The sequence below is a fragment of the Carcharodon carcharias genome, chromosome 11 (assembly GCF_017639515.1).
Source record: "Carcharodon carcharias isolate sCarCar2 chromosome 11, sCarCar2.pri, whole genome shotgun sequence".
NCBI lineage: Eukaryota > Metazoa > Chordata > Chondrichthyes > Lamniformes > Lamnidae > Carcharodon > Carcharodon carcharias.
Window position 1 is genome coordinate 12,007,678 of NC_054477.1, and position 25,330 is coordinate 12,033,007.

General features: G+C 41.5%; 2 protein-coding genes across 5 annotated transcripts in view; one reads left to right on the top strand and one right to left on the bottom strand.

Moving 5' to 3' along the window:
- LOC121284047 (52 kDa repressor of the inhibitor of the protein kinase-like) overlaps positions 1-25,330 on the bottom strand; it is a 51,152-nt gene that overhangs the window by 20,816 nt on the left and 5,006 nt on the right. For 3 of the 4 annotated variants that reach the window (XM_041199027.1, XM_041199024.1, XM_041199025.1), the window contains exon 1: positions 9,178-9,422. The exons of the other annotated variant lie outside the window; for it this stretch is intronic. In XM_041199027.1, coding sequence (XP_041054961.1) covers positions 9,178-9,269 — 92 coding nt within the window. In that variant the 5' untranslated portion in view covers positions 9,270-9,422. Of the gene's footprint in view, positions 1-9,177; positions 9,423-25,330 lie in introns of those variants that run through there. 4 annotated transcript variants of the gene reach the window in all.
- Positions 11,085-25,330, top strand: part of emsy (EMSY transcriptional repressor, BRCA2 interacting) — a 92,562-nt gene continuing 78,316 nt past the window's right edge. Inside the window, exon 1 of the mRNA XM_041199011.1 lies at positions 11,085-11,325. The gene's annotated coding sequence lies outside the window, so the exon portion shown is untranslated. The remainder of the gene's footprint in view (positions 11,326-25,330) is intronic.

Below are 25,330 nucleotides of genomic sequence, written 5' to 3' on the forward strand. Positions count from 1 at the left end.
TTTAAAATCATAGTATCTCATTCAAATAGGTGGTGCAATAATGCTGCCATTGGAAGGCTGTCGTGAGGAAGGTGATTGCGAAATTAACAAGAAAAAGTTAATGAAGCTAGGCTTTATTAGGAAAAGGAGAAATTTTAAAGCGATATAATTGGAGTTTTCATGTCTAACCAGTAAACTAAAAAACCCAACTAAATGGTTCAATATGGTTAAAGGTTTGAAGCATAAAAGGATATTAGGGAGAGTTTCTTCCAAAGGGCAAGTGGATTGTGCAATTAGCTAGTAGGCGCAATGAAGTAAACAATATAAATGGGTTCATAACAGAACGGTCGACACTTCTGGATAGAAAAGGACTGAAGGTATATGGTGAGAATGCTTGATCTATGAAAAAGGTGTGTATAGTAAAACAAAACTTGCATTTATATAGAGATTTTCATAACAGTAAAACATCCCAAAGTGTTTTACAACCAACTAAGTACTTCTGAAATGTAGTCACAGTAGGAAAGTGGCAGCCAATTTTTGCACAGCAATCTCCTACAAACAGCAATGTGACGCAAAGGGTGGAATTCTTTTCCGCAAATGGCAACTGATGGTAGATCAACAGTATTTTAAATCTGAAATTGATATATTTTTGTTATCCAAAGGTTACAAGGAATATGGGGAAAGGATGTGGAGTTAGGTCACAGATCTGCCATAATCTCACCAAATAACAGAACAGACTCAAGGGGCTAAATGGCCTAATCCTAATCCTGTTCCTACAAAAATGGCCAGATGATTTTTTTTAATGTCATGGAAATGACCAAGATCAGTTTGAGTTCGGATGATAGCTTTGCTACTGATGGATTTTCATTAAAAGTAACAACCATCTTGCATCAGATCTTAGCTTTGCAAAACATAGCTATAATAAGAGTAAGCATTTTGAATCAATTTTTGCAAGACCCTGGATTCTATAACTCTTCCCTTTGCCAAATACAATCAATCTTCCCGCTATTGCCAGTTGTTCAGTAATTCTGACTGGATTCTTGATCAAGCAGGGTAGAGTAGTTACCTGGATGTCAAGTACCTGGTAGTATCTCTGCAGCTCTTGAAGCAAGAATTAAGGCATCAGGTCCAAGAGTTAGCGTGCTAGCAAATTCCACTTTTAAAATGGGTAACACTTAGCAACTCGTTTAGGTACTGTAATCTCATTAGACGGATCAGAAGCTAAAAAGGAAACTAAAGGAAGACTCTTGAATATCTGTCAATTTACACTATGCTACAAGGGCATTCCCTCCACCACAGCAAAGTGGAGTTCTGCTGCCGGTTTTAAAAGCAGACTTTTGCATATCTCCTATCCATTTCACAAATTTCCAGATAGCTCAGTCCATAGCTAGACTTATGACAAGCTTAAAAAATTAATCCTGCTCATTGGATTCTATGTAATCTAATCTTTACAATTAAAAACGATGACAAATGACATCTAAAGCCTTCCTTCCAGCCAACCAGTTACCTCTTTTCTGAGTGCTACAGCAAACAGAGAAAGACCCAAAATTGCACCGAGGGTTATGCAAACCAAGTCATGAATGGTTTAAAGCAAAATTATATAATTGTTATTTTGCCCCTTTAGAACCTCGCAAACAGAAAAAAAAAAGCTTTTAGGTTGTATTTGCAGAGGATGGAAACTAAACATCCAATTTAGTTTCTCACACAGACAAAGAAAGTTGCCCCTCTGTCAATTTGCTTCTTAAGCTTTGACATTTAGACCTAGATTTAAGTAGTTAGGTAGAACAAGCATAGCAGTTAACAAATGCAGATTTTCACAAGGTAAAAAGGAAAATATAAAATACACAAATTAATGAAAACAAGCTCAGATGAAGAATTTTTTTTTAATAATAGCATGGATATAAGCATGATTCCCTTTCACAGGGAATGGCAGATTTTTGTAGGGAATAATATATATTTGGAATAAGCAAAGAATAACAAGTCAAAATAAACATCTTAAGAAATGAGAGATGGCATAGTGGGAGAAGAAAAATATATGGTGCAAATTTTGTTGAACAGCAGTTTCAATTAGTTTTAGTATGTCTTTCTCTTATCAAATTCAGTGGCACCATGTTTCCCAACAGCTGAACAGGGCAGGGATGCAACTGAACTCATGCAACCTCCAGATTAGTAAATGGCATTCAAAACAAAACTAGCATGGTGGTCCTCAGAATGGTTCAATGGGTAAAGCATGTCAGGATGTACTCTTCAGCCACGTAAACCAGGTCTGAGTCAAGTCAACTGATCTCCGTGAAGTGCCAGTGGGCACTGAATAACTCTCCCCTTACCCAAATACAATGTGTCCCCACTATTGTCAGTTGTTCAATAATTCTGACTGCAAAGTGTCTGTATGTTAGACAAGAGTAGTTTTTGGTTTTGCTGTAGTCCCTTCCTTTAAAAATGCTTACTCTAATAATTTGTTTTCTAGGCTGCAAAATGAAGACTGGCTATTTGGACAAGGTCATAAAAGGCCGTAAACTTCATATCTCACATGATCTTAAGTAGAGGGCATAACCTAGAATATTTAAATTGTTCATTTGAGTACAAACCTGTATCCAAAAATATACATTTTTTTGCCAATTGTTGTTCTTCTCTTGCTGGCATATAGCTACATTGGCACTGGGTGCCCCCCCATCACCTCACCTGAATGAAAGAGCCTGTGCATTGCTAGCCAGCTCCTGGCCATGAAAGTCCTGCTGCTAAGTCTAATCCAATCTTCACCAAGTAACCACACATGCACCTTCCAACAATTATCTGGATAACTGTCAGGAACACGAATCCTGGATGCATTCTCTTCCCTAGCCCAGTCGTGTTGAAGTTAATTGCAGTGCCCATACTCCCAAGCCAACTATATTCAGTTAACTCAGCGCAGACATGTAAACAAATCTCAAAAAAAGTATCACTTGAGCTTTACAGATCAGTCTGTCTTTATCAAGCAAGCAATCAGGCTGTAATAGCTGCTGTACCTTAGGTATTTTACAACTCACTAAATGATCACTAAATACTATCATAATTTTGGAAGGTAGACGTTAATTTTTTATAATGAATAAAGCAGGGGTCCAAAACTTGGAAACTACAGGGCAATTGGACAGGGACAATTTCCAGCAGTTGAGGGGCCAAGAACAAAAGATCATAGATTAAATGTGAAAAAAAGAGAGCAGGAGAAACTTCTTTGCAGAACTGTGAGGCTGTGAAATACACTTCGAGTCAATGATTTAGGCAGACATTCAAGATTAGATTGGAGATTTGGATGAAAAGGGGGTTTAAGAGCTATGCGAATGAAAATGGTGGGTAAATGTGATTACAAACTACTTACTTGCATGGAAGGTAAAATGCCAGCAGGCAAGAATGGTCTTTTTTCCAATTATAGAATCATACAGGACCGGAGGCCACCATTTGGCCCATCATGCCTGTACCGGCTCATTGAAAGAGTCATCCAATTTGTCTCACTCTCCTGCTCTTTCCTCATAGCCCTGCAAATTTCACCTGTTCATGTAAATATCCAATTTCCTTTCGAAAGTTACTTTTTAATCTTTTCCACCGCCCTTTCGGCCAGTGCATTCCAGATGATACCGCATTGCACAAGAATTGATGGAACTGTATGTGCATTTTGGCTTGTTCATTATGCAGGGGTATACCATGAATTTCATTTCTTTTGCTCTGTTTTTATTACCGTGAAAAGTTCAGAACCCATGGAAGAAAAAAATCTGTATTTCACTTCATAAATTAGGTAAAGACAAATGGTATTTCTTGCAATGGTTCCAAGTCGAAAATGGTGTGAAACCAATCCTTGAGATCAATTTCCCCAACATCAGCTCCAACTCTACCACAGCTAAAATTCACCATGATATTGCTGAAAATGAAAAAATCCATTAAGGCCCACAATGCAGAATATCATCAGGATGGGAAGGGGCATGGGGATATGAAAGCTCTCCCAAATGGTCAGCTAATTTACCCAGATGGCAGTCAGATTGGAGAAGATGCAGTACCTCAGGAAACAGTTATTAGGTGGCAACCAACTTGAGTTTTAAAAGTCTGAAGATTGTAGTAGGAAGGATTGAAATTTCACAATCTGAGGAAGTATGTAGTTAGCATGGGAGATATTTTTGATAGTCTCAAGTCTAAACTATGTACCAGTGTATAAAAAGGCGAAAGTCCAATAGTTTGAGCAGTCCAATTGGTTGAGAAATGTAAAAAAGCAAACCATGAACATTCCAGACTGAAACTCCTTTCAGGGTATAACGAAGAAAGTCCGAATCAGGGTTACTGTACACGTATGTACATATACAGAGTGTGGTAAATAAAATTGGTGAATTACAGGTGCAGAAATATGATAATGTGACTATAACCGAGACCTGGTTCAAAAAAGGGAAGGATGATGTATTAAATATTCCTGGATATAAGGCATTCAGGAAAGATAGGAAAAAAAAAAGGGGGGGGGGGTGGTGGCAGTATTGATTAAGAGAACACTGCAGTGCTGGAGAGAGTGTATATCCCAGAGGGTCAAGGACAGAATCTATTTTGTCAGAGCCAAGGAAAAAAAAGTGCAATTACATTCTTCTATGTAGTGTACAGGTCCCCAAACAGTGAGAAAGATGAGGGGAACAAATTTGCAAGGAAATTACAGAGGTGCAAGAATTATAGAGTAGTTATAATCAGAGACTTTAATTATCCGAATATAGACCGAGATGGTAGTTGTGTAAAGGGCAGAGAGGCACATGAGTGCCTAGAGTGTGTTCAAGCAAATTTTCTACAGCATGTTTCCAGTCCAAAGAGAAAGGAGGCACTGCTAGACCTGCTTCTTCAGAATGAGGTAGGCCAAGTGGTTCAAGTATCAGTAGAACATTTAGGGGACAGTGATCATAGTATCATAAGGTTTAGGTTGGTTATGAAAAGGAACAATCCAGGGTAAGAAAGCCAACTTCAATGGGATAAGGATGATTCCAATTTATCTGGCCCAGATCCAAACACTGGCAGGAAAAATGGTAGCTGAACAAGGGGCTACCTTCAAAGGAGAAATAGTTTGGGCACAGACAAGACATATTTCAATCAAAGGGAAAAGTAGGGCAAACAAGTCCAGAACTCCCTGGATGATGAAAAAGATAGAGACCAAGACAAAGAAGAAATAAAAAAGTGTGCTTATGACAAATGTCAGGTGCATAATACAATGGAGAACCAGGTTGAATATAGAAGGTTCAGAAGCAAATAAGAGAAGCAAAGAGGAAGTATGAAAAGACCCCAGTAGCTAGCACAAAAGGGAATCTCAAAATCTTTTATAGGCATACATAAATAGTAAAAGGAATGGTGGGGCTGATTAGGGCCCAAAAAGGGGATTTTTACTTGGAAACGGGGGCAGAGCTGAGGTTTTAAATGAATACTTTGCATCCATCTTTACCAAGGAAAATGCTGCTGCCTGGGTCACAGTGAAACAGGAGGTAATTAATACAAGAGAAGGGTTTAAAATTGATAAGGTGGAGGACAGGAGGCTATCTGTACTTAAAACACTAGGACAGGATGAGATGCATTGAATCATATTAAGGGAAGTGAGAGTGGAAATTGAGAAGGTATTGGCCATAATTTTCCAGTCTTCCTTAGACTCAGGGGTAGTGACAGAGAACTGGAGAATTGCAAATGTTACACCTTGCTCAAAAAATGTGCCCAACAACCACATTAACTCCGGTGAGGGGAAACTTCTAGACACAATAATTCGGGACAAAATTAGTAGCTGTGAATTAATTAAGGAAAGCCAGGATGGATTTGTTAAGGGAAAATTGTGTTTAACTAACTTGGAGAACTCTGAAGAGGCAACTGACGACGGCAATGCTGATGTGGTGTACATGGACTTGCAAAAGGCATTTGATAAAGTACCGCACAACAGACTTGTGAGCAAAGTTAGAGCTCACGGAAAAAGGGGACAGTAGTAACAAGGAAATGAAATTGGTTGAGTGACAGGAAACAGAGTGGTGGTTAATGGATGGATGTTTTTCAGTCTGGAGGAAAATTTGTAGTTCCCCAGGGTTCAATGTTGGGACCATTGCTCTTCCTGATATATATTAATGACCTAGATCTCGGCGTACATGATACTATTTCAAAATTTGCGGATGATACAAAACTAGGAAGCATTGTGAACTCTGAGGGGGACAACGTAGAACTTCAAAAGGACATAGACAGGTTGTTGCAATGGGTGGACAAGATTTTTTAAGATGTATTCTTTGATGATGTGGGCATCGCTGGCAAGGCCAGCATTTGTTGCCCCATCCCTAATTGTCTCAAACTGAGTGATTTGCTAAGCCATTTCAGAGGACAGTTAAGAGTCAACCGCATTGCTGTGTGTCTGGATTCATTTGTAGGTCAGATCCAGTAAGGACGGCAGGTTTCGTTCCCTAAGGGCATTCGTGAACCAGATGGGTTTTGCACTTTCGATGATAGTTGTCATGGTTAACATTCTGAGACTAGCTTTATATTCCAGATTTACAAATTGAACCCTTGTCCCCAGAGCATTAGCCAGGGCTTCTGGATTACCAGTCCAGTGAAACTATCACTGCACCACCAGGCACAAACATTGCCACGGAATAGGGGCAGATAGTCAGGTCTAACGACCCCTTCCACAGTCCGCTGCCCAAACCTGTTAATGGCCAGCTTGGCCAGGCCCAGAAGCAGACACACAAGGAGGACCTCCGATCTGCCCACCCACTGTCCCTTTCATACCGGGTGGCCAGAGATCAGGAACGTGGAGCTGAAGTGCAGCCAAAACTTGATGAACAGCCCTCTCAAATAATCAAAGAGGGGCTGAAATCCCCCACAACCTATGTAAATATGGGACAGACTCAAGTGACAATATGGCTGTATATGCACACAAACCATTGAAGGTGGCAAGACAGGTTGAAAGAGCTGTTAATGAAGCATACAATATCCTAGGTTTTATCAATAGGGGAATAGAGGTTTGACTATTCCAATGCTCTCCAGGCTGGCCTCCCATCTTCCACATAAATTTGTGCTGATTCTAAACCTTTTTGCCCTTTTCTCAATTCATACCAAGTCTCTTTCCCTAATCACCTGTGCTTGCTAACTTAGACCAGTTCCTGGTCCAGCAGCGCCTCTATTTCTTCATTTTCAAATCCCTCCATGGTCTTGAACCCCTGCAACAAATTCCCTCCCCCCACTATTCCCCATCTCTGGTAACTCCTTTAGCCCCACAAGCCTTCAGGATTTATGCGCTTCTCAAATTCTGGCCTCTTGAGCATCTCTGAATTGTGCACAGTAGTTTATTATTATTCTATGATACATGAAGAAGGTGGAAGGAGGCTTGTGTGGAGCTATATGTCTTGCTCAAGTGGAACTCTTACAAGATTCCCTTACTTCAAGTCACATCTCACCTACAATCTTCTGATCATTGTCGGGGAGATTTATCATTACTAATTTATCTCTTATTTGCTGTGTAGTTATCTATGCCGTGATCATTCTTGTTATCACAGGCCTTTTCTCCCAGCCCTGGTTGGGTGGAGGGAGAAGGGAGCTTAATTAACATCGGTCAAAGTAGTCTGCTAGCAGATTTTCTCCTGAGGAACACCAAGGATAATTGTGCTCATTCAAAACGTTGCTGTCTGTATTTAACCTGTATTAAGTCTCTTTCACACATCACTCCTCTGCTTGCTGACCTACATCAGTTCCTGTTGTGACAACACTTCAATTCTGAAATCCTTCTGGGACCTTGCTGGCCCAGTGGTAACACTCTTGTCTTGGAAAAAGGCAGCTATCAGATCTGGCCCTACTCCAGAGACTTCAGCGCCAGTCAATTTGAACTGGCACTTTAGTGCTGTACTGAGCCACCCATCAGAGATGTCATCTTTCAGGCGAGATGTTAAACCTAGGCTCCCTTCATAGGTGGATGCTACAGACCCTATATTACTATTCCAAAAAGCAGAGGAGTTACCTCCCAATGACCATTACTGGAGCAGATGATCTAGTCATTATCTCATTGCCAATTGTTGAACCTTGCTGTGATTCAATTAAAAACAACAGCAAGCACACTTCAAATCTTTCCATGCAAAACCCCTTTGGGGCCTTGCTGCACACACAGAATTGGTGGCCATGATTCCCTACACCACAACAGGAATCAGGCTTCAGATCATGCCCTGTGAAAACCATGATGGGACATACTATGGAATACAAGAGGTGGTGGTGGCACAGTGGTAATATCACTGGTCTAGTCACCCAGAGGCTAATATTCTGCGCACACGAGTTCAAAATCCCACCACAGCAGCTGGTGGAAGTTAAATTCAGTTAATAAATCTGGAATATAAAGCTAGTCTCAGTAACGGTGACCATGACAACTATCATCATTGTTGTAAAACCCATCTGGTTCACAATGTAGTTAACTCTTAATTACTCTCCAAAATAGGGGAGGTGATGGCGTAGTGGTATTGTCATTGGACTAGTAATCCAGAGACCCAGGGTAATGCTCTGGGGACCTGGGTTTGAATACCGCCACAGCAGATTAAAAAAATATGAAATTATTGTTGTTAAAAACCCATCAGGTTCACTAATGCCCATTATGAAAGGAAATCTGTCATCATTACCTGGTCTGGTCTACACGTGACTCCAGATCCACAGCAATGTGGTTGACTAAATGCCCTCTGAAATGGCTCAGCCAACAAAGCCCACATCCCATGAATGATTTTTTTTTAAAAAGCAAACCTTTTGTTGTTCAAGGGCAATTTAGGGATGGGCAACAAAGGCTGGCTTTGCCAGTGACACATCCCATTAAAAAAAATGTTTTTAAAAAAGTTTACTTTACCCATAATACCACCCGAAGCTGAATTAGCAAGGGGCTGCTGGGCAGGGCTAATTATCACAAAGTGGAAAAGCTTGTGGAGGAGGAGTGAAAACAAAAAAGAAAAAGAGATGCCTCCCGTCTCTGTGATGGTCCCTTTAAGAGTGAAAAGGGCGCATGCGCATTTCTCACCATCCGACATGTTTGTTTGGTGCCCGGGGCGGGGGGGGGGAAAGAGAGAAGGGAGATGGAGAAAACAGGGGAACGTGGATTTAAGATTAAATACAAAACGACGAAACGATTTCTATCCGTCACCCCCCGCCCTCCTCCTCCACCAGTTTTACAGGCGGTAGAACATTCCAGTAACAGGCACAAACCCGCCTCACCTCTCGGGGTCTTTGGGGAACCTGAAGAAAGGGATGTCGGGGCAGTTGGTGCTTTTCCTGCTGCAATTGGGCGCCGCGCAGAAGTTCGGCATCGTCTTTTAATAATCTTTCCTTTTGTTGTTGTTGTTGTTTTCCTGCCCCCGCCCCTTCCCCTTACTACAGACACAAGCATATACACACACACACACACACACACACTCCCTTCCGAGGCTCGGCGTCAGAATGACAGGCGGCTGCCGCCGCCGCCGAACGATTGAAAATGGCCAGAGGTCCTGGGCTTGAATGCGCCCCGGCGTTACGTCGTACGTAATGCGTACGTGCGTAAGCACGCAGGAAGAAAACGCCCCCCCTCTCGCGTCCTCCTGTATCCCACAATGCCTCGCGGCCCATTGTGTCTGTTCATCATGTTGCAACTTTCCCATCCCCTCAACCTCCTCCTCCTCCTCCTCCACTTTCAACCAGCCTGACACATCCTGAGTGTAGGGTTGCGAATTGAAGATCAGTGTCCAGGACACGAGCTGCCTGCAACCCTGGAGAAAAATTTTTGGAACTTTAAAAAAGATATTTTTAAAAAAAAACCTTTGACCGTTTCCTTTTACCACCTATTGAAAATGGGGAAACGTCTGTTTGGGCTGACAGTCAAGCATCATCCAATAGGTGTAAGGAAGGCAGTCTGTCACAAGGATGACATTCTCCAAGGATGGCAGTCTGTCACAAGGATGACATTCTCCAAGGATGGCAGTCTGTCACAAGGATGGATGTGTTGGCCAACGAATGGCTGGACTGCGGGGAAAGTCGTGACGAAACAGAGATTAGAAACAAAAAACCGCGGATGCTGGAAATCCAAAACAAAAGCAGAATTACCTGGAAAAACTCAGCAGGTCTGGCAGCATCGGCAGAGAAGAAAAAAGTTGACGTTTCAAGTCCTCATGACCCTTCAACAGAGATTAGGAGAGGGGTGAAATATAAGCTGGTTTAAGGTGGAGGGAGAGAAGTTTGGGGAGGGTGGTTGAAGGGACAATCAAGCTGTGATAGGAGCAGATAATCAAAAGATGTCACAGACAAAAGAACAAAGGTGTGTGAAGGTGGTGATATTATCTAAACGAATGTGCTAATTAAGAATGGATGGCAGGACACAAGGTACAGCTCTAGTGGGGGTGGGATGGAATAAGACTAACAGGGCATAAAAGGTGTAGGTTTAAAAATAATGGAAATAGGTGGGAAAAGAAAAATCTATATAAATGATTGGAAAAAACAAAAGGGAGGGGTAACAAACGGAAAGGGGGTGGGGATGGAGGAGGGAGTTCAAGATCTAAAGTTGTTGAATTCAATATTCAGTCAGGAAGGCTGTAAAGTGCCTGGTTGGAAGATGAGGTGCTGTTCCTTCAGTTTGCGTTGAGCTTCACTGGAACAATACAGCAAGCCAAGGACAGACATGTGGGCAAGAGAGCAGGGTGGAGTGTTAAAATGGCAAGCGACAGGGAGGTTTGGGTCATTCTTGCGGACAGACCGCAGGTGTTCTGCAAAGCGGTTGTCAGTTTGTGTTTGGTCTCTCCAATGTAGAGGAGACCACATTGGGAGCAACGAATGTAATAGACTAAGTTGGGAGAAATGCAAGTGAAAGGCTGCTTCACTTGAAAGGAGTGTTTGGGCCCTTGGTGAGGAGAGAGGAAGTGAAGGGGCAGGTGTTGCATCTTTTGCGTATGCGTGGGGAGGTGCCATAGGTGGGGGTTGAGGAATAGGGGGTGATGGAGGAGTGGACCAGGGTGTCCCGGAGGGAACGATCCCTACGGAATGCTGCCGGGGGGGTGAAGGGAAGATGTGTTTGGTGATGGCATCATGCTGGAGTTGGCGGAAATGGAGGAGGATGATCCTTTGAATGCGGAGGCTGGTGGGGTGATAAGTGAGGACACAGGGGATCCTATCATGTTTCTGGGAGGGAGGAGAAGGTGTGAGGGCAGATGCGCGGGAGATGGGCCGGACGGGCCGTGTCAACGAATCCTTAAATAGAACACTAGCCAACACATGCACCAATCAAAGACTGGCTGAAGCATGCTCAGACAAAGACTAGCCAACGCAGACGAATTCCAGGACAAAGCACATCCCAGGAAGGCACAGGACTAAAGGCTGAATTACAGAACAGTCCAGGTCGGTCGGTCACCCTGACCTTGGCCTGCATGCCTGACATGGAATCTACAGTTTGAATATTAAAAGTATTGGAATTGTATTGAGGCATTTCAGAGTAGGACATGCTACATGGAGAAAAGTTGAATTTTATTGTACTTTCTGTAATTTTCGAGTTGAAATGTTTTGTATTGTACTTTTACAAAATGTATAAATGAAGTATAGTTTTGGGGAAAAGAAAGCACCGGAACATGGCCTCTTGGCCCAACTGGCCTGTGCTTTGGTGTTATATATGCACTCTGGCCTCTCAGTCAGAATTTTCTGTTTTAGTTATGTTGGCATCATAGACTAATAACTATATTCTGCCAACATTTATCTGGTTAGCGCTAGTGCAAGACCTGTGAAATGATAGTTTTGATAATGAAAGTTTAAATAGAAATAATCTAAAGATGGGTCTTGAAAATTTCAAGAGATGGGAGTGTGATTGTTTCCTTTGGCAGTTTGTTCCATTGTGAGATCGTTCTTGGGAAGAAAGATTGCTGATACACTGTCTTGGAAATAAATGGTCTTTATCGTTTGTGTGGATGGCTACCTCGTGTTTTGTCATTGCCGGAGGGCACCAGCAACTTGTTTCTATCAATTCCAACAGTCCATTCTATGTTTTACAGCACATTTTTGGGTATTTTTCTTGAGCCCATGACCCAGGGTAACTGATACTCCAGTGCAGTAATGAGGGAGTGCTGTACTATCTGTCTTTTGGATAAAATGTTAACCTGAGGTCCCATCGGCCCTCACGTAATGAGGTTGTAAATGGTCCCATGACAACATTTCAAAGACGAGCAGGGGAGTTCAGCCTACTATCTTATGAACACACATATGTATGAACGTATGAATTAGGAGCAGGAATAGGCCTCTTTCTTAATACCTTCAAAGATGGACTGATTTAACACTAGCCTGCTCTGCCATTCAATAAGATCATGGCTGATATGATTGCAATCTAAACTCCACATTCCTACCTACCCCTAACAACCTATCACCTGCTTGCTTATCAAAAATCTATCTAGCTCTGCTTTAAAAATATTCAAAGACTCTGCTTCCACCGCCTTTTAAGGAAGAGAGTGCCAAAGACTCACTGATCTCTGAGGCAAATTTTTTCCCCATTTCTATCTTAAATGGGCGACCGCTTATTTTTAAACAGTGACCCCCTAGTTCTAGATTCTCCCACAAGTGGAAACATCCTTTCCACATCCACCCTGTTAAGACCCCTCAGGATCTTATCTGTTTCAATCAAACCGCCTCTTACTCTTCTGAACCCCAATGGATACAAGTCTAGCCTGTACAATCTTTCCCCATAAAACAAATCACCCATTCCAGGTGTTAGTCTAGTGAACCTTCTCTGAACTGCTTTCAATGCATTTACATCCTTAAATAAGGAAACCAATACCATATACAGTACTCCAGATGTGGTCTCACCAATGCCCTGTATAAATGAAGCATAACCTCCCTTGTATTCAATTCCCCTCGCAATAAACAATAACATTCTATTTGCTTTTCTAATTACTTGCTGTACCTGCATACAAATCTTTTGCAAATCATGCACTGGGACACCCAGATCCCTCTGCATCTCAGAGCTCTGCAATCTCTCGCCATTTAGATAATTTTTCATTATTCCTGCCAAAATCAACAGTTACACATTTGCGCACATTATCCTCCTTTTGCCAGATCTTTGCCCACTCACTGAACCTATCCATATCCCTTTGTAATCTCCTTATGTCCTCTTCACAACTTATTTTCCTATTTAGCAACCATACTTTCGGTCCCTTCTTTCAGGTCATTTATATAAATTGTAAAAAGTTGAGGCCCCAGCACTGATCCCTGTGGTAAACCACTCATTACATCTTACTAACCAGAAAATGACCCATTTATGCCTTCTCTCGGTCTCCTGTTAGCCAGTCAATCTTATATCCATGCCAATATGTTACCCCCCGACACCATGAGGTTTTTATTTTCTGCAATAACCTTTGGTGTCGCATCTTATCAAATGCCTTCTGGAAATCTAAGCATAGTACCTCCACTGGTTCACCTTTATCCACAGCATGTTACTTCTTCAAAGAACTCCAATAAATTGGAGTTGGAAGCAGCTCAGAGAAGGTTTACTAGACTAATACCTGGAATGGGAGGGTTGTCTTATAGGTAAAGGTTGGACAGGCTCGATTTCTTTCTGCTGGAGTTTAGAAGAGTAAGAGGCAACTCAGTTGAAACATGTAAGATCCTGAGGGGTCTTGACTGTGCATGTGGAAAGGAAGGTTCCTCTTGTGGGAGAATCTAGAACAAGGGTTCACAGTTTAAAAATAATGGACTGCAGCCAAGAAGACAACTCACCACCACCAGCAATGCCCACACCCCCTTGAATTATTTTTAAAAAATTGGTTAAACATGATTTCCCTCTCACAAAACATGTTGACTCTTCCTGATTACCTTGAATTTATCTAAGTGTCCTGCTATAACTTTTTTTAATAATAGTCTTGGCCAATATTTATCCCTCACCCAACACAGATTAGCTGGTAATCCTAATTTTTCTATTGTGGAATCTTGCTTTGTTAAAATTGGCTGCTACATCTTCTACATTAGAACACTGACTCCAGCAAGAACAATTTCAAATTCAGGTAGTACCATTAATAGCAACTAATGTAATAGCAGAGCATTTAGAAATGCGTAAAATAATCAAGCAGAGTCAGCATGTCTTCATGAAGGGGAAATCATGTCTAGGCTGATCCTGGGTTTGGAGCGATTTTCTTATGAAAAGAGGTTGAGTAGGTTGGACCTGTACTCGTTGGAGTTTAGAAGAATGAGAGGTGACCTTATTGAAACATATAAGATTCTTAGAGGTCTTGACAGGGTAGATGCTGAGAGGTTGTTTCCCCTTGTGGGAGAGTCTAGGACCAGAGGGCATAATCTCAGAGTAAGCGGTCACCCATTTAAGACAGAGAGGAGGAGGAATTTCTTCTCTCAGAGAGTAGTCAATTTGTGGAATTCTTTACCGCAGAGGGCTGTAGAGGCTGGGTCGTTAAGTATATTCAAGGTTGAGATAGACAGGTTTTTAATCAGTAAGGGAATCAAGGGTATAGGGAAAAGGCAGGAAATTGGAGTTGGGGATTATCAGATCAGCCAGATCAGATCTCATTGAATGACGGAGCAAACTCAATGGGCCAAATGGCCTACTTCTGCTCCTGCATCTTATGGACTTATTAATGGAGTGATCACTCCTTGAAGCTGTCTGTGCAGCTTTATGAGAGTTGAGACACTGTCCTTACCTCCTTGTAGCATGTGCCATGGATCTTTTAACAGCATCTTATTAAAATCTGAACTACTTATGTCTTATCACACGTGTTTTTTTCTTAATACCTTCAACGATGGACTGATTTAACACTAGATTTGAAACATTATACTACTTTATTCCACAATAAGTTACAGAGCGTCAGTCATATTCAAGTTAATTTCTTTTAAATAGTATGACATCATAAAATTATACAAATTAAAGAACATGCCACACTCTCCCATTTTAGTGTGGCATCTTCAGCAGGGGAGCTTAAGTTCTGAGAGTCCCTTTTCAGTCATTCCCTAATCTGAGTGATATTTATTTTTGCATCAACATCTTTCTGCTATTTATCGCTTTCTTATGCAGTAGAGTTTTTTGTATAATTGTCACTTGTTTGTGCTTGTGTTGACACGTTAATTATCCTTCTATAAATTGGAATGTGCTGCCTGAAAGAGGGCTGGAAGCAGATTGAATAGCAACTTTCAAACTGAATTGTATATAGACTTAAGGGGATGTGGTGGTGTAGTGTTTATGTCACTAGACCAGTAACCCAGAGGCCCAAGCTAATGTACTGGGTAGAAGAGTTCAAATCCTACCACATCAGCTGGTGGAATTTGAATTTAATTAATAGTCTGGAATTGAAAAGCTAGTCTCTGTAATGGTGACCCTGAACCATTGTCTTTTGTCATCAAAAACCCATCTGCTTTACAAATGCCCTTTATGGAAGGAAATCTGGCATACATGTGACTCCAGACTCTCACTCAGTGGTCAAGCCACTCAGTTTAAGGGCAATTAAAGATGGACAACAAATCCTGCATTCCTTGAAAGAATAAATAAAAAAAAGACTTGAAAAGAAAAAAATTACATCGCTGTAAGGTAGAGCAGAGGAGTGGAACTAATTGGATATGTCTTTCAAAGAGCCAGCAGAAGAACAATGGGCTGAATGGCCCCCTTCTGTGCTATAAGTTTCTATGATTTTACTATCCCCCAATGTGGGCTATGTTCTACTAGTGCAAATTCCTCTCCATTATACAGCTTCATGTTATCTCTGTCAAAATATACTGACTACCATACAGGAAGTTGTGGTGAATGTAAATATGCTTGTGTGGGCTATATATTTGCATTTAATTTTTTTTTTTCAAAAACTTTGTACATTCTACTGAAAATTCTGACAAACAATGAATCAGTCATCAACTGCGCCTTACTCTGTGAATGAAAGACATCTTAAAGAAGAAAAGTTTTGCAATCAGTAACCCTTTAAAAAACAAACAGATTATTATAATCAAATTCAAGATGATAGAATCTCAGAAAATAAAATCATACGGCATAGCAAGAGGCCATTCAGCCCATTGGGCTTATGCTGGCTTTCTGAAAGAGTTATCCAATTAGTCGCACTTCCCTGCTCTTTCCCCGTACCTTGTGAATTAAATTGGAACAGATCATTTTTTGTTGTTGCTGACAGTTCTCATTTTCCCAATTTACCTCAAAGTGAATGCCATAAGCTGCTGCTAGTTTGTTCAAGTGGCCACACTATGTATGTGAGTCTGAATAGTAAATGCCTTTGTGCAAGTCAACTGCAGAAACCACAAGACTAAGCTGATCCTTTGGTCACCTGCTATACACCCACACATGCCCCTTATAGCCAGGTTCAATAGAAAGAGTACAGGAAGGGGAGTCCCCGCTGTGTTTTCTGCTGCAAAACTGCAGAGTTCGATTGTGCCATCGCAACTACATTGGGTTAAATCAGCTAACTCAAATGCACAACGGGGAAAGGTTGCTGCCTAAGGCCTTTCAGCCAGTGTGCACTGAGGGGCTGGAAACTGAGTAGAATCCCTCAGGCTGTATGCCAGACATTGAATGTATACAGTAAATATCATATGTATCACAATTGTATTGAGGCACTTCAGAGTGCAACAATGCTCCATGGAGAAAAGTTGAATATTATTTCACTTTTCATAATGACCATTTTGAAATCATAGAGTCACAAAATCTTTACCGTGCAGAAGGAGGCCATTCAGTCCATCGAATTTGCACTGGCTCTCTGAAAAGGTCATCCTACCTAACCCCACTCCCTGTAACCTTGCATATTCTTTCTTTTCAGATGGCAATCCTTCTTGATTGAACCTGCCTCCATCACACAGAATCACACAGTGCAGAAGAGCCCCTTTGGCCCATCGAGTCTGCACCGACACGTGAGAAGCACCTGACCTACCTACCTAACCCCATTTACCAGCACTTGGCCCATTGCCTTGAATGTTATGACGTGCCAAGTGCTCATCCAGGTACTTTTTAAAGGATGTGAGGCAACCTGCCTCCACCACCCTCCCAGGCAGTGCATTCCAGACCATCACCACCCTCTGGGTAACAAAGCTTTTCCTCACATCCCCCCTAAACCTCCTGCCCCTCACCTTGAACTTTTGTCCCCTTGTGACTGACCCTTCAACAAAGGGGAACAACTGCTCCCTATCCACCCTGTCCATGCCCCTCATAATCTTGTACACCACGATCAGATCGCCCCTCAGTCTTTTCTGCTCCAATGAAAACAACGCAAGTTTATCCAACCTCTCTTCATAACTTAAATGTTTCATCCCAGGCAACATCCTGGTGAATCGCCTCTGCACCTCCTCCAGTGCAATCACATCCTTCCTATAATGTAGCGACCAGAACTGCACACAGTAATCCAGCTGTGGCCTCACCAAAGTTCTATACAACTCCAACATGACCTCCCTACTTTTGTAATCTATGCCTCAATTGATAAAAGCAAGTGTCCCGTAAGCCTTTTTCACCATCCCACTAACATGCCGCTCCGCCTTCAGAGATCTATGGATGTACACACCAAGGTCCCTTTGTTCCTCAGGACTTCCTAGGGTCATGACATTCATTGAATACTTCCTTGTCAAATTACTTCTTCCAAAGTGTGGGTTAAATTCCATCTGCCACTTATCTGCCCATTTGAACATCCCGTCTATATCTTCCTGTAGCCCAAGACACTCAACCTCAATATTAACCACCCAGCCAATCTTTGTATCATCCGCAAATTTACTAATCCTAGCCCCCACATAGTCTTCTATGTCATTTATATAAATGACAAATAATAGGGGACCCAGCACAGATCCCTGTGGTACGCCACTGGAATCTGGCTTCCAGTCACAAAAGCACCCTTCTGTCATCACCCTCTGTCTCCTACAACTAAGCCAATTTTGAATCCACCTTATCAAATTACCCTGTATCCCATGTGCATTTGCCTTCTTTATATGTCTCCCATATGGAACCTTGTTAAAGGCTTTGCTGAAATCCATATAAACTACATCAACTGCACTACCCTCATCTACACACCTGGTCACCCCCTCAAAAAATTCAATCAAATTTCTTAGGCAGGACCTCCCACTGACAAAACCATGCTGACTATCCCTGATCAAATCTTACCCCTCCAAGTGGAGATAGGTTATCTTCTTCAGAATTTTCTCCAATAGTTTCCCTACCACTGACGTAAGACTCACTGGCCTGTAGTTCCCTGGCTTCTCTCTACAGCCCTTCTTAAATAGCGGAAACACATTAGCTGTTCTCCAGTCCTCTGGCACCTCCCCCATAGCCAGAGAGGAATTAAAAATTTGGGTCAGAGCCCCTGCGATCTCCTCCCTTGCCTCCCTCAGCAGTCTGGGACACAAATCATCTGGACCTGGAGATTTTTCCACTTTTAAGCCTGCTAATACCTCCAATATTTTGTCACTCCCTGTATCAATTTGCTCAAGAACCTCGCAGTCTCTCTCCCCGAGTTCGATACCTTCATCCTCATTCTCTTGGGTGAAGACGGATGTGAAGTATTCGTTCAACACTCTGGCCTCCACCCATAGATTGCCCCCTTGGTCCATATGGGCCCTACTCTTTCCATGGTTATCCTCTTCCCATTGATATACTTATAGAATATCTTGAGATTTTCCCTACTTTTACCAGCCAGAGCTTTCTCATATCCCCTCCTTGCTCTCCTAATTGCTTTCGTAAGCTCCAGGAAGCTTTCAGGAAGTTCGTTCCAGACTCCAATCACCCTCTGGGTGAAAAAACTTTTCCTCACATCACATTTACTCCTTGTTCCAATTATTTTGAATCTGTGCCCTCTAGTTCTTGATACTCCCTTGAGTGGAAACAGTTTCTCACTATTTACCCTGTTCATACCCCTCAGGGTCTTGAATACCTCCTCTCAGCCTTCTTTTCTCCAAGGGAAACAGTCCCAAGCTCTCCAACCTATTCTCATAGCTACAGTTCTTTGTCCTTGGAACCATTCTTGTGAATCCCCTCTGTATTCTCTCCAGTGTCTTCAAATGGCACCCAGAACTGGGTGCAGCATTCCAGATGAGGCCTTATACAAGTTCAACATGACCTCCATACCCTTGTATTCAATGCCCTATTAATAAAGCCAAAGATACTATATGCTTTATTAACCGCTCTCTCAACATGCCCTGCCACCTTCAATTACTTATCTACATATACACAAAGGTCCCTCTGTTCCTGCACCTCCTTTAGAGTATCTTCCTTTATTTTATATTATCTCTCCATATTCTTCCTGCCAAAATGAATCAGTTCATACTTCTCTGCATTGAACCTCATGTGCCACCTGTCTGCCCAATCCACCAACATATCTATGTCCTTTTCAAGTTCAAGACTGTCTTCATTACAGTTGACAATGTTTCCAATCTTCGTATTATCCGCAAATTTTGAAATCATGCCCTTAACTCCACATTCTAGGTCATTCATATATATCAGGATGAGCAAGGGTCCCAACACTGACCCCTGGAGAAGTCCACTACAAACCTTCCTCCAATCTGAAAAACAACCATTAACCACTGCTCTTTGTTTCCTGTCATTCAATCAATTTCTTATCCAAGTGCCTACTTTCCCTTTATTCCATGAGCTTGAATTTTGCCCACACATTTGTTGTGTGGCACTGTATCAAATGCCTTTTGAAAATCCACATAGACCACATCAACAGCGTTGCCCTTATCAACTTTCCCTGTTTCCTCCTCAAAAAACTACAGCAAGTTAGGTAAACATGATTTTCGCTTCATTATCCTGCACAGTCTATAGCTTCCAGAAGTTTCCCTATCACTGAAGTCAAACTGACTGGTCTGCAGTTGCTGACTTTATCCTTATACCCCTTTATGAATAAAAGTGTAACATTTGCAGTTCTCCAGTCCTCTGGTACCATTTCTGTGTCTAAGGAAGACTGGAAGATTATCTGCTATTAGTGCCTCTGCTATTCCCCCTCTCACTTCTGTCAGTATTGTTGGATGCATCTCATCCGGTTCTGGTACCTTATCTATTTTAAGTATAGAAAGCCTTTCTAAAACCTCCTCCTCTTCAATTGTAAATTATTCTGGTGCATCAGTTACCTCCTCTCTCACTTTGGCCTTGGTAGCATCTTCATTCCTTGTAAAGACAGATGCAAAATACTCATTCAATACCTCTGCTTTATCTCTTGCCTCCATGTGCAAGTCCCCTTTTTTATCCCTAATTGGCCCTACTCTTTCGTTTACCACCTTTATGTTATTTATATGCTTAAACAAGACTTGGGATTATCTTTTAAGATCAGCTGCCAGTCTCTTCTCATGCTGTTTCCTTCCTTTTCTTATTAGTTTTTTCACTTCCCCTCTGGTCCTTCTATATTCACCCTGATTCTCCTTTGTATTTTCTACCTGACATCTGTTGTACATGCACTTCTTCCTTTTCAGCTTCACCTCTGTCTCTCCCGTCATCCAGGGCACTCTGGATTTATTTGTCCTACCTTTCCCCTTCAAGGGAATATACCTTGACATTACCTGAAATACTTTTTCTTTGAAGGTGGCCCATTGTTCAGTCACTGCCTTTACTGCCAACGTTTGATTCCAGCTCACGTGAATCAGATGCATTCTCATCCCATCGAAGTTGGCTTTCTCCCAATTAAGTATCCCTGCTCTTGTTTGTTCCTTGTCTATTTCCATGGTCAACTTAACCCTTATGATACAATGGTCACTATTCTGTAAATGCTCTCCCACTGGTATTTGATCCACTTGGGCCAACAGTGCCTTTCCTTTTGTTGGACCGGAAATGTACCACTGCAGAAAATGACCTTGAACACATTCCTGGAACTCTTGCCCCTCTTGTACCTTTGCATGATTCATATCCCTGTCCATATTTCGATAATTGAAGTCCCCCTATATAACTACTCTATAATTCTTGTATCCCTCTGTAATTTCTTTGCAGAGTTGTTTTTCTACATCCCTTCCACTAGTTTGTGGTCTATATACTACACCGATCAACATTATTGCATCTTTTTCATTCCTTACCTCTAGCCAGAGAAATTCTTGACCCCTCTGGAACATCCTGTCTCTCCTGTACTGTAATGCCATCTTCAAGCAATACTGCCATTCCACGCCCTCCCCCTGAGCTTTTCTTCCTTTTTGATTTGGGATGTTTTTTTTAGATATTTTATGAATAAAGTATATTTTTGAAAATGCTGTTGGAGGACCATTAACTTGGCGAGATACTCTTTGGTCTGTCCAAAACTTGCTGGTCTTCATGTTCAAAGAGCTGTTAACGGCCAAGTGTTGCAGACTGGCATATTCCAAGGTTCAGGACTACATGCTGAGGGATGCAGAAAAGCTTTGGGCAATTGCTACAACGGGGGTAAAGGCCAAACTCTAAGGCCCTCTCGCCATAGGTTACCAAGAGACTGGAACCGATGTAAAACTCCTTGTTCTGTATGCACCAGAGAATGTTTCACATGAAATGAATATTGTAAAAATAACCTGTAATTTTAAGTAACCTGTAATAGTACCAGAGTGCCACATACAGTACTGAAGAAATTAAACTGTTTTGCACTTTATGTACTGCCGAATGTGAGCTGTTACGTAATATACTTTTGCAAATCATACAAATAGAGTGATTTTTGGAAAAATAAATCAGCGAGAACAGCATTGTCAAGGGATAATGCCTAGCAAGATCACAATGGGAGAACGCTAGCCAATTGCACAATAATATTTCAAGTTTTAAGGCTTTTACTGTAACAAAAAACTAAAAGCAAATGGACAAAACATCATTTCATATCCAACTTGTACTCGAAACTACAGAAAAATGTCTTTGTTTATGCTCTAAGATGACCGAAAATCTCCCTCCACGGTTATACTTTACTTTGTCCCTTAAGCGGACACTGTATTCTCCCCGAACCAGTTCAAAGTGATTCTTAGCTCCTGAGGACTTGTTTCTCCTCTTTTCCTTTTTTAGCCAAGTAACTCCTAATCCCTGAACTGCCTTTTACAATTATGGTTACCCTAGAGATTCCTGCCTCTAGCCAAAGGTAGGCCAATCTCCCAGTCTTCTGTAAATTCTCATGAACTCGAGCTCCTCAATTCTATCATGAGCTCCCATGCTTATTCTTGCATTGTGAACAATAGAGACTTTCTGTTTCTAACTCTGAGCTCTCTTTGGATTCTTGCAGACTGAGACTGTCTGTGAGGTTCAGTGATATTTTAAGAAAACAACCTCAAACCCTTCCTACAATGGCTCCCAATGGACTCTCCCCCTCTCAAAGCTCATCTCCGTGGCAACATGAATCACACAACCTTGTATCTAGGAAGAAATGGACATTAGCTATCCTTTAGACTCTCAAGCTCATTTCATTTTGAAACTAAATAGACAGTTTAAAGTATAACCATTTACGAAAACTGACATTTCTAAAACCTTCCTGAGGTTTTGGAGGCAATCAGTCTATCCACCATACACAGATACTTTTGTCATTGTTTACAGTTGTGAACACCTTGCACATTTTTCCCAGTAACATAACACGGTGTGTCCCTTTAAGCTAACACCCAAGCCATCCAGTCTTGTCGTCAGCAGAATTCAGAACAGGTCACATGGCCTCCTTCATTCCACCATTTTACCCTAAATTAAAAACACACTGAAACTTAACAACCTCCCATTTGTAACTGTGGTAATGTACAACCGGTAATAATGGACATCCTTCAGTCTATAACCAACCCCAATAATCCTGGTTCTGATTCACCTCTAATATTATGTTTCAATGTGTAGGAAAGAGATTGAGTTGCTAATGCTATGTGGGAGAGAGAGTTCCACACAACAGCAGAAACAATGTATGGACCTTTGCAGCTGGTTTTCTGCTGTGGAACGTTTTTGAATCTTAAGATGCAGCTACAGCAACCCTTTTGTCTTTGGTTTAGATGTGGATTAATGGCCTAAGTTCTAGCATTACTTATGATGCTGTTCCACTCATTATCTTGGGCCATCTTAAAGGAATGGAACCTAGCATGGAGAAGATCCTCCACATAAAAATCACAAAACGTTCTTCAGTTATGGAGATAGATTGGAGAAGTTGGGACTGTTTTCCTTGGAGAAGAGAAGGCTGAGAGGAAATTTAATAGAGGTATTCAAAATCATGAGGGGCCTGGACAGAGGAGATAGGGAGAAACTGTTCCCACTCATGAAAGGAGTGAGAACGAGAGGGCACAGATTAAAGGTAATGGCCAAAAGAAGAAATGAAGACATTATTGTGATCCCAGCTGATGTTACTACTGTGCAAGCCTGATCCCCAGGTGGAAGTTGGCTTGATAGATCCTAACTTTTATTTGTTTGTTTAGATACGTGGAGAGTGGCTACTGAACAGTCACTGGAGTCAGTTAATGAACTTTTAACAAAAGAATAAAATATTTATTAAACCAGAAAAAATTAACTATATTATAATATTCCTTCAACTACAACGATACTTTTACAGATATAAGTTACAAAAGCTATCATATACTTTAATGCTCACAGTAAGTACACAGTCCATGTAAATCAATAGACAACCTGTGGTCAGGCACACCTCACTCTAAAACTAAGTGACCGATGTCACTCCAAACAGATGCTATGAATCTCTCATCAGCTCCCTCCCAGACACTTGTCACACCGGGAGCCAACCAGTCTCACTGGACTCCGTCTTTCACATGAGGGTTTTCAATCTCCACTCTCTAAGAACTCCCTTTGGAATTTTCTCCGAAACCGCAGCTTTCTGTCAAATGCCTTCCACAAGGGTCCACTTCCAGTTTCAAACTCTCCTTCCAATGTTTCTCTCCTCTGGGTAACCTCATGCATTCAAACTTTCTTCCAAATGCCATCCCTCACTGACTCAGCCATCAACCATACATCACTTCTTCACATGCCCACAGCAAAGAGTTGCAGATCTTCAACCATCTTTTTGGGTCTTCTGGCCTCTTGCTTTGAATCTGCTTCTGGCAGCTTTTCTTCCTTTAAGCTCAAAGCCTTCCTCTATTCCTCACTCTTAACTTCACTTAACAGGGCCTTTTCCAGGTTCCTGTCCTTCCTTTGTCTAGAAGGTCTTCTTGGGACTTTCTCCTGTTCCACTCCCCTGGATTTTGGGGACTTTCCTCTTTAATTTGGAACCTACTATCTGTCCCTTTTCAGGTCCTGCCTGTCCTGGCACCTTCTTCCAATTGCATTCAAACTGCTTCTTCTGGATTTTGTGTGTGTGTGTGTGTGTGTGTGTGTGAGTCCTGCCCCTTTGGATCCCAAGCAACAGCAGTTTTTTTTTCTACTCTTGTGTTTGCTTTAACTTCTCCCCAAGAGTCATAAAACTTATTAGAAATGTAGGTATACAAACAGCTTTAGACCTGCTGTCTCCCTCAAAAATTGAACTAAATCTACGTTTCAACTTTTAACTCACAAATAGAAAAAAATATAAATTAAACTTAAATTTAAAGATATACTTTATTCTTAACACATCCAAATACACATATAACTTACTTGAACTATCTCTATTTCCTGACAACATGAAGAGAAACTTTTTCACACAGTGAGTGATTAAGATCTGGAATTGCTGCCTCAGAATGTGGTGGAGGTGGGTTCAATTGAGGCATTCAAAAGGGAATTAGATTATTAGTTGACAAGGAAAAATGCCCTGTTACAGGGAAAAAATGGGGTGTGGCAGTAGGTGCAGAAATGATGGGCTGAATGGCCTTCTTCTGTGCTGTACCAATTCTGTGGTTCTGATTCTGTGAGCTATGGGGCATGGTAGTGCATTGGTTACATTACTAGATTTGTAATCTAAAGATGGGGAATCAAGTCCTATTTTGATAGTTTAAGGATTTGAACTCAATTTTAAAAATTCAACGAAAAATGTCCGTGAAATTGTTGGATCCTTATAAAGAAGAACTAATGTCATTTAGGGTAAGGAAAACTCTCAGCCTTACCCAGATTGGCCTATATGTGACTCCAGTCCTGCATTAAAGTGATTAACTGTTAACTGCACTCTTAAGCAGTCAGTTGTATTAAGAACATAACAAATAGGAGCAGGAATAGACCATTTGGCCCATCGAGGCTGCTCCACCACTTAATAAGATCAAGGCTGATGTTACAACCAGGTGAGGAGGGGTTGAATGGTTCCCCTCTTTGCCCTCTCCTCACTTGACCTTAAAAGGTTTTTTGTTTGAAAAGGATATACTCACAATTTAGTGAGTACTTAACTGTTTAAGCACTGTGATCATAAAGGAACCAACAGGATAGGTTTCCTTGAGTTTAACATAGAAAGAGTTTAGCTTTATTATACTTAAAGCGACCCAATTAAAATAATATTCACTCCAACTTTCACACACACATTCGAAATGCACACACAAATACAGATTACAGAACGGGGAAGGATAGGTTGGCCAAATTGGAGTCCATAAA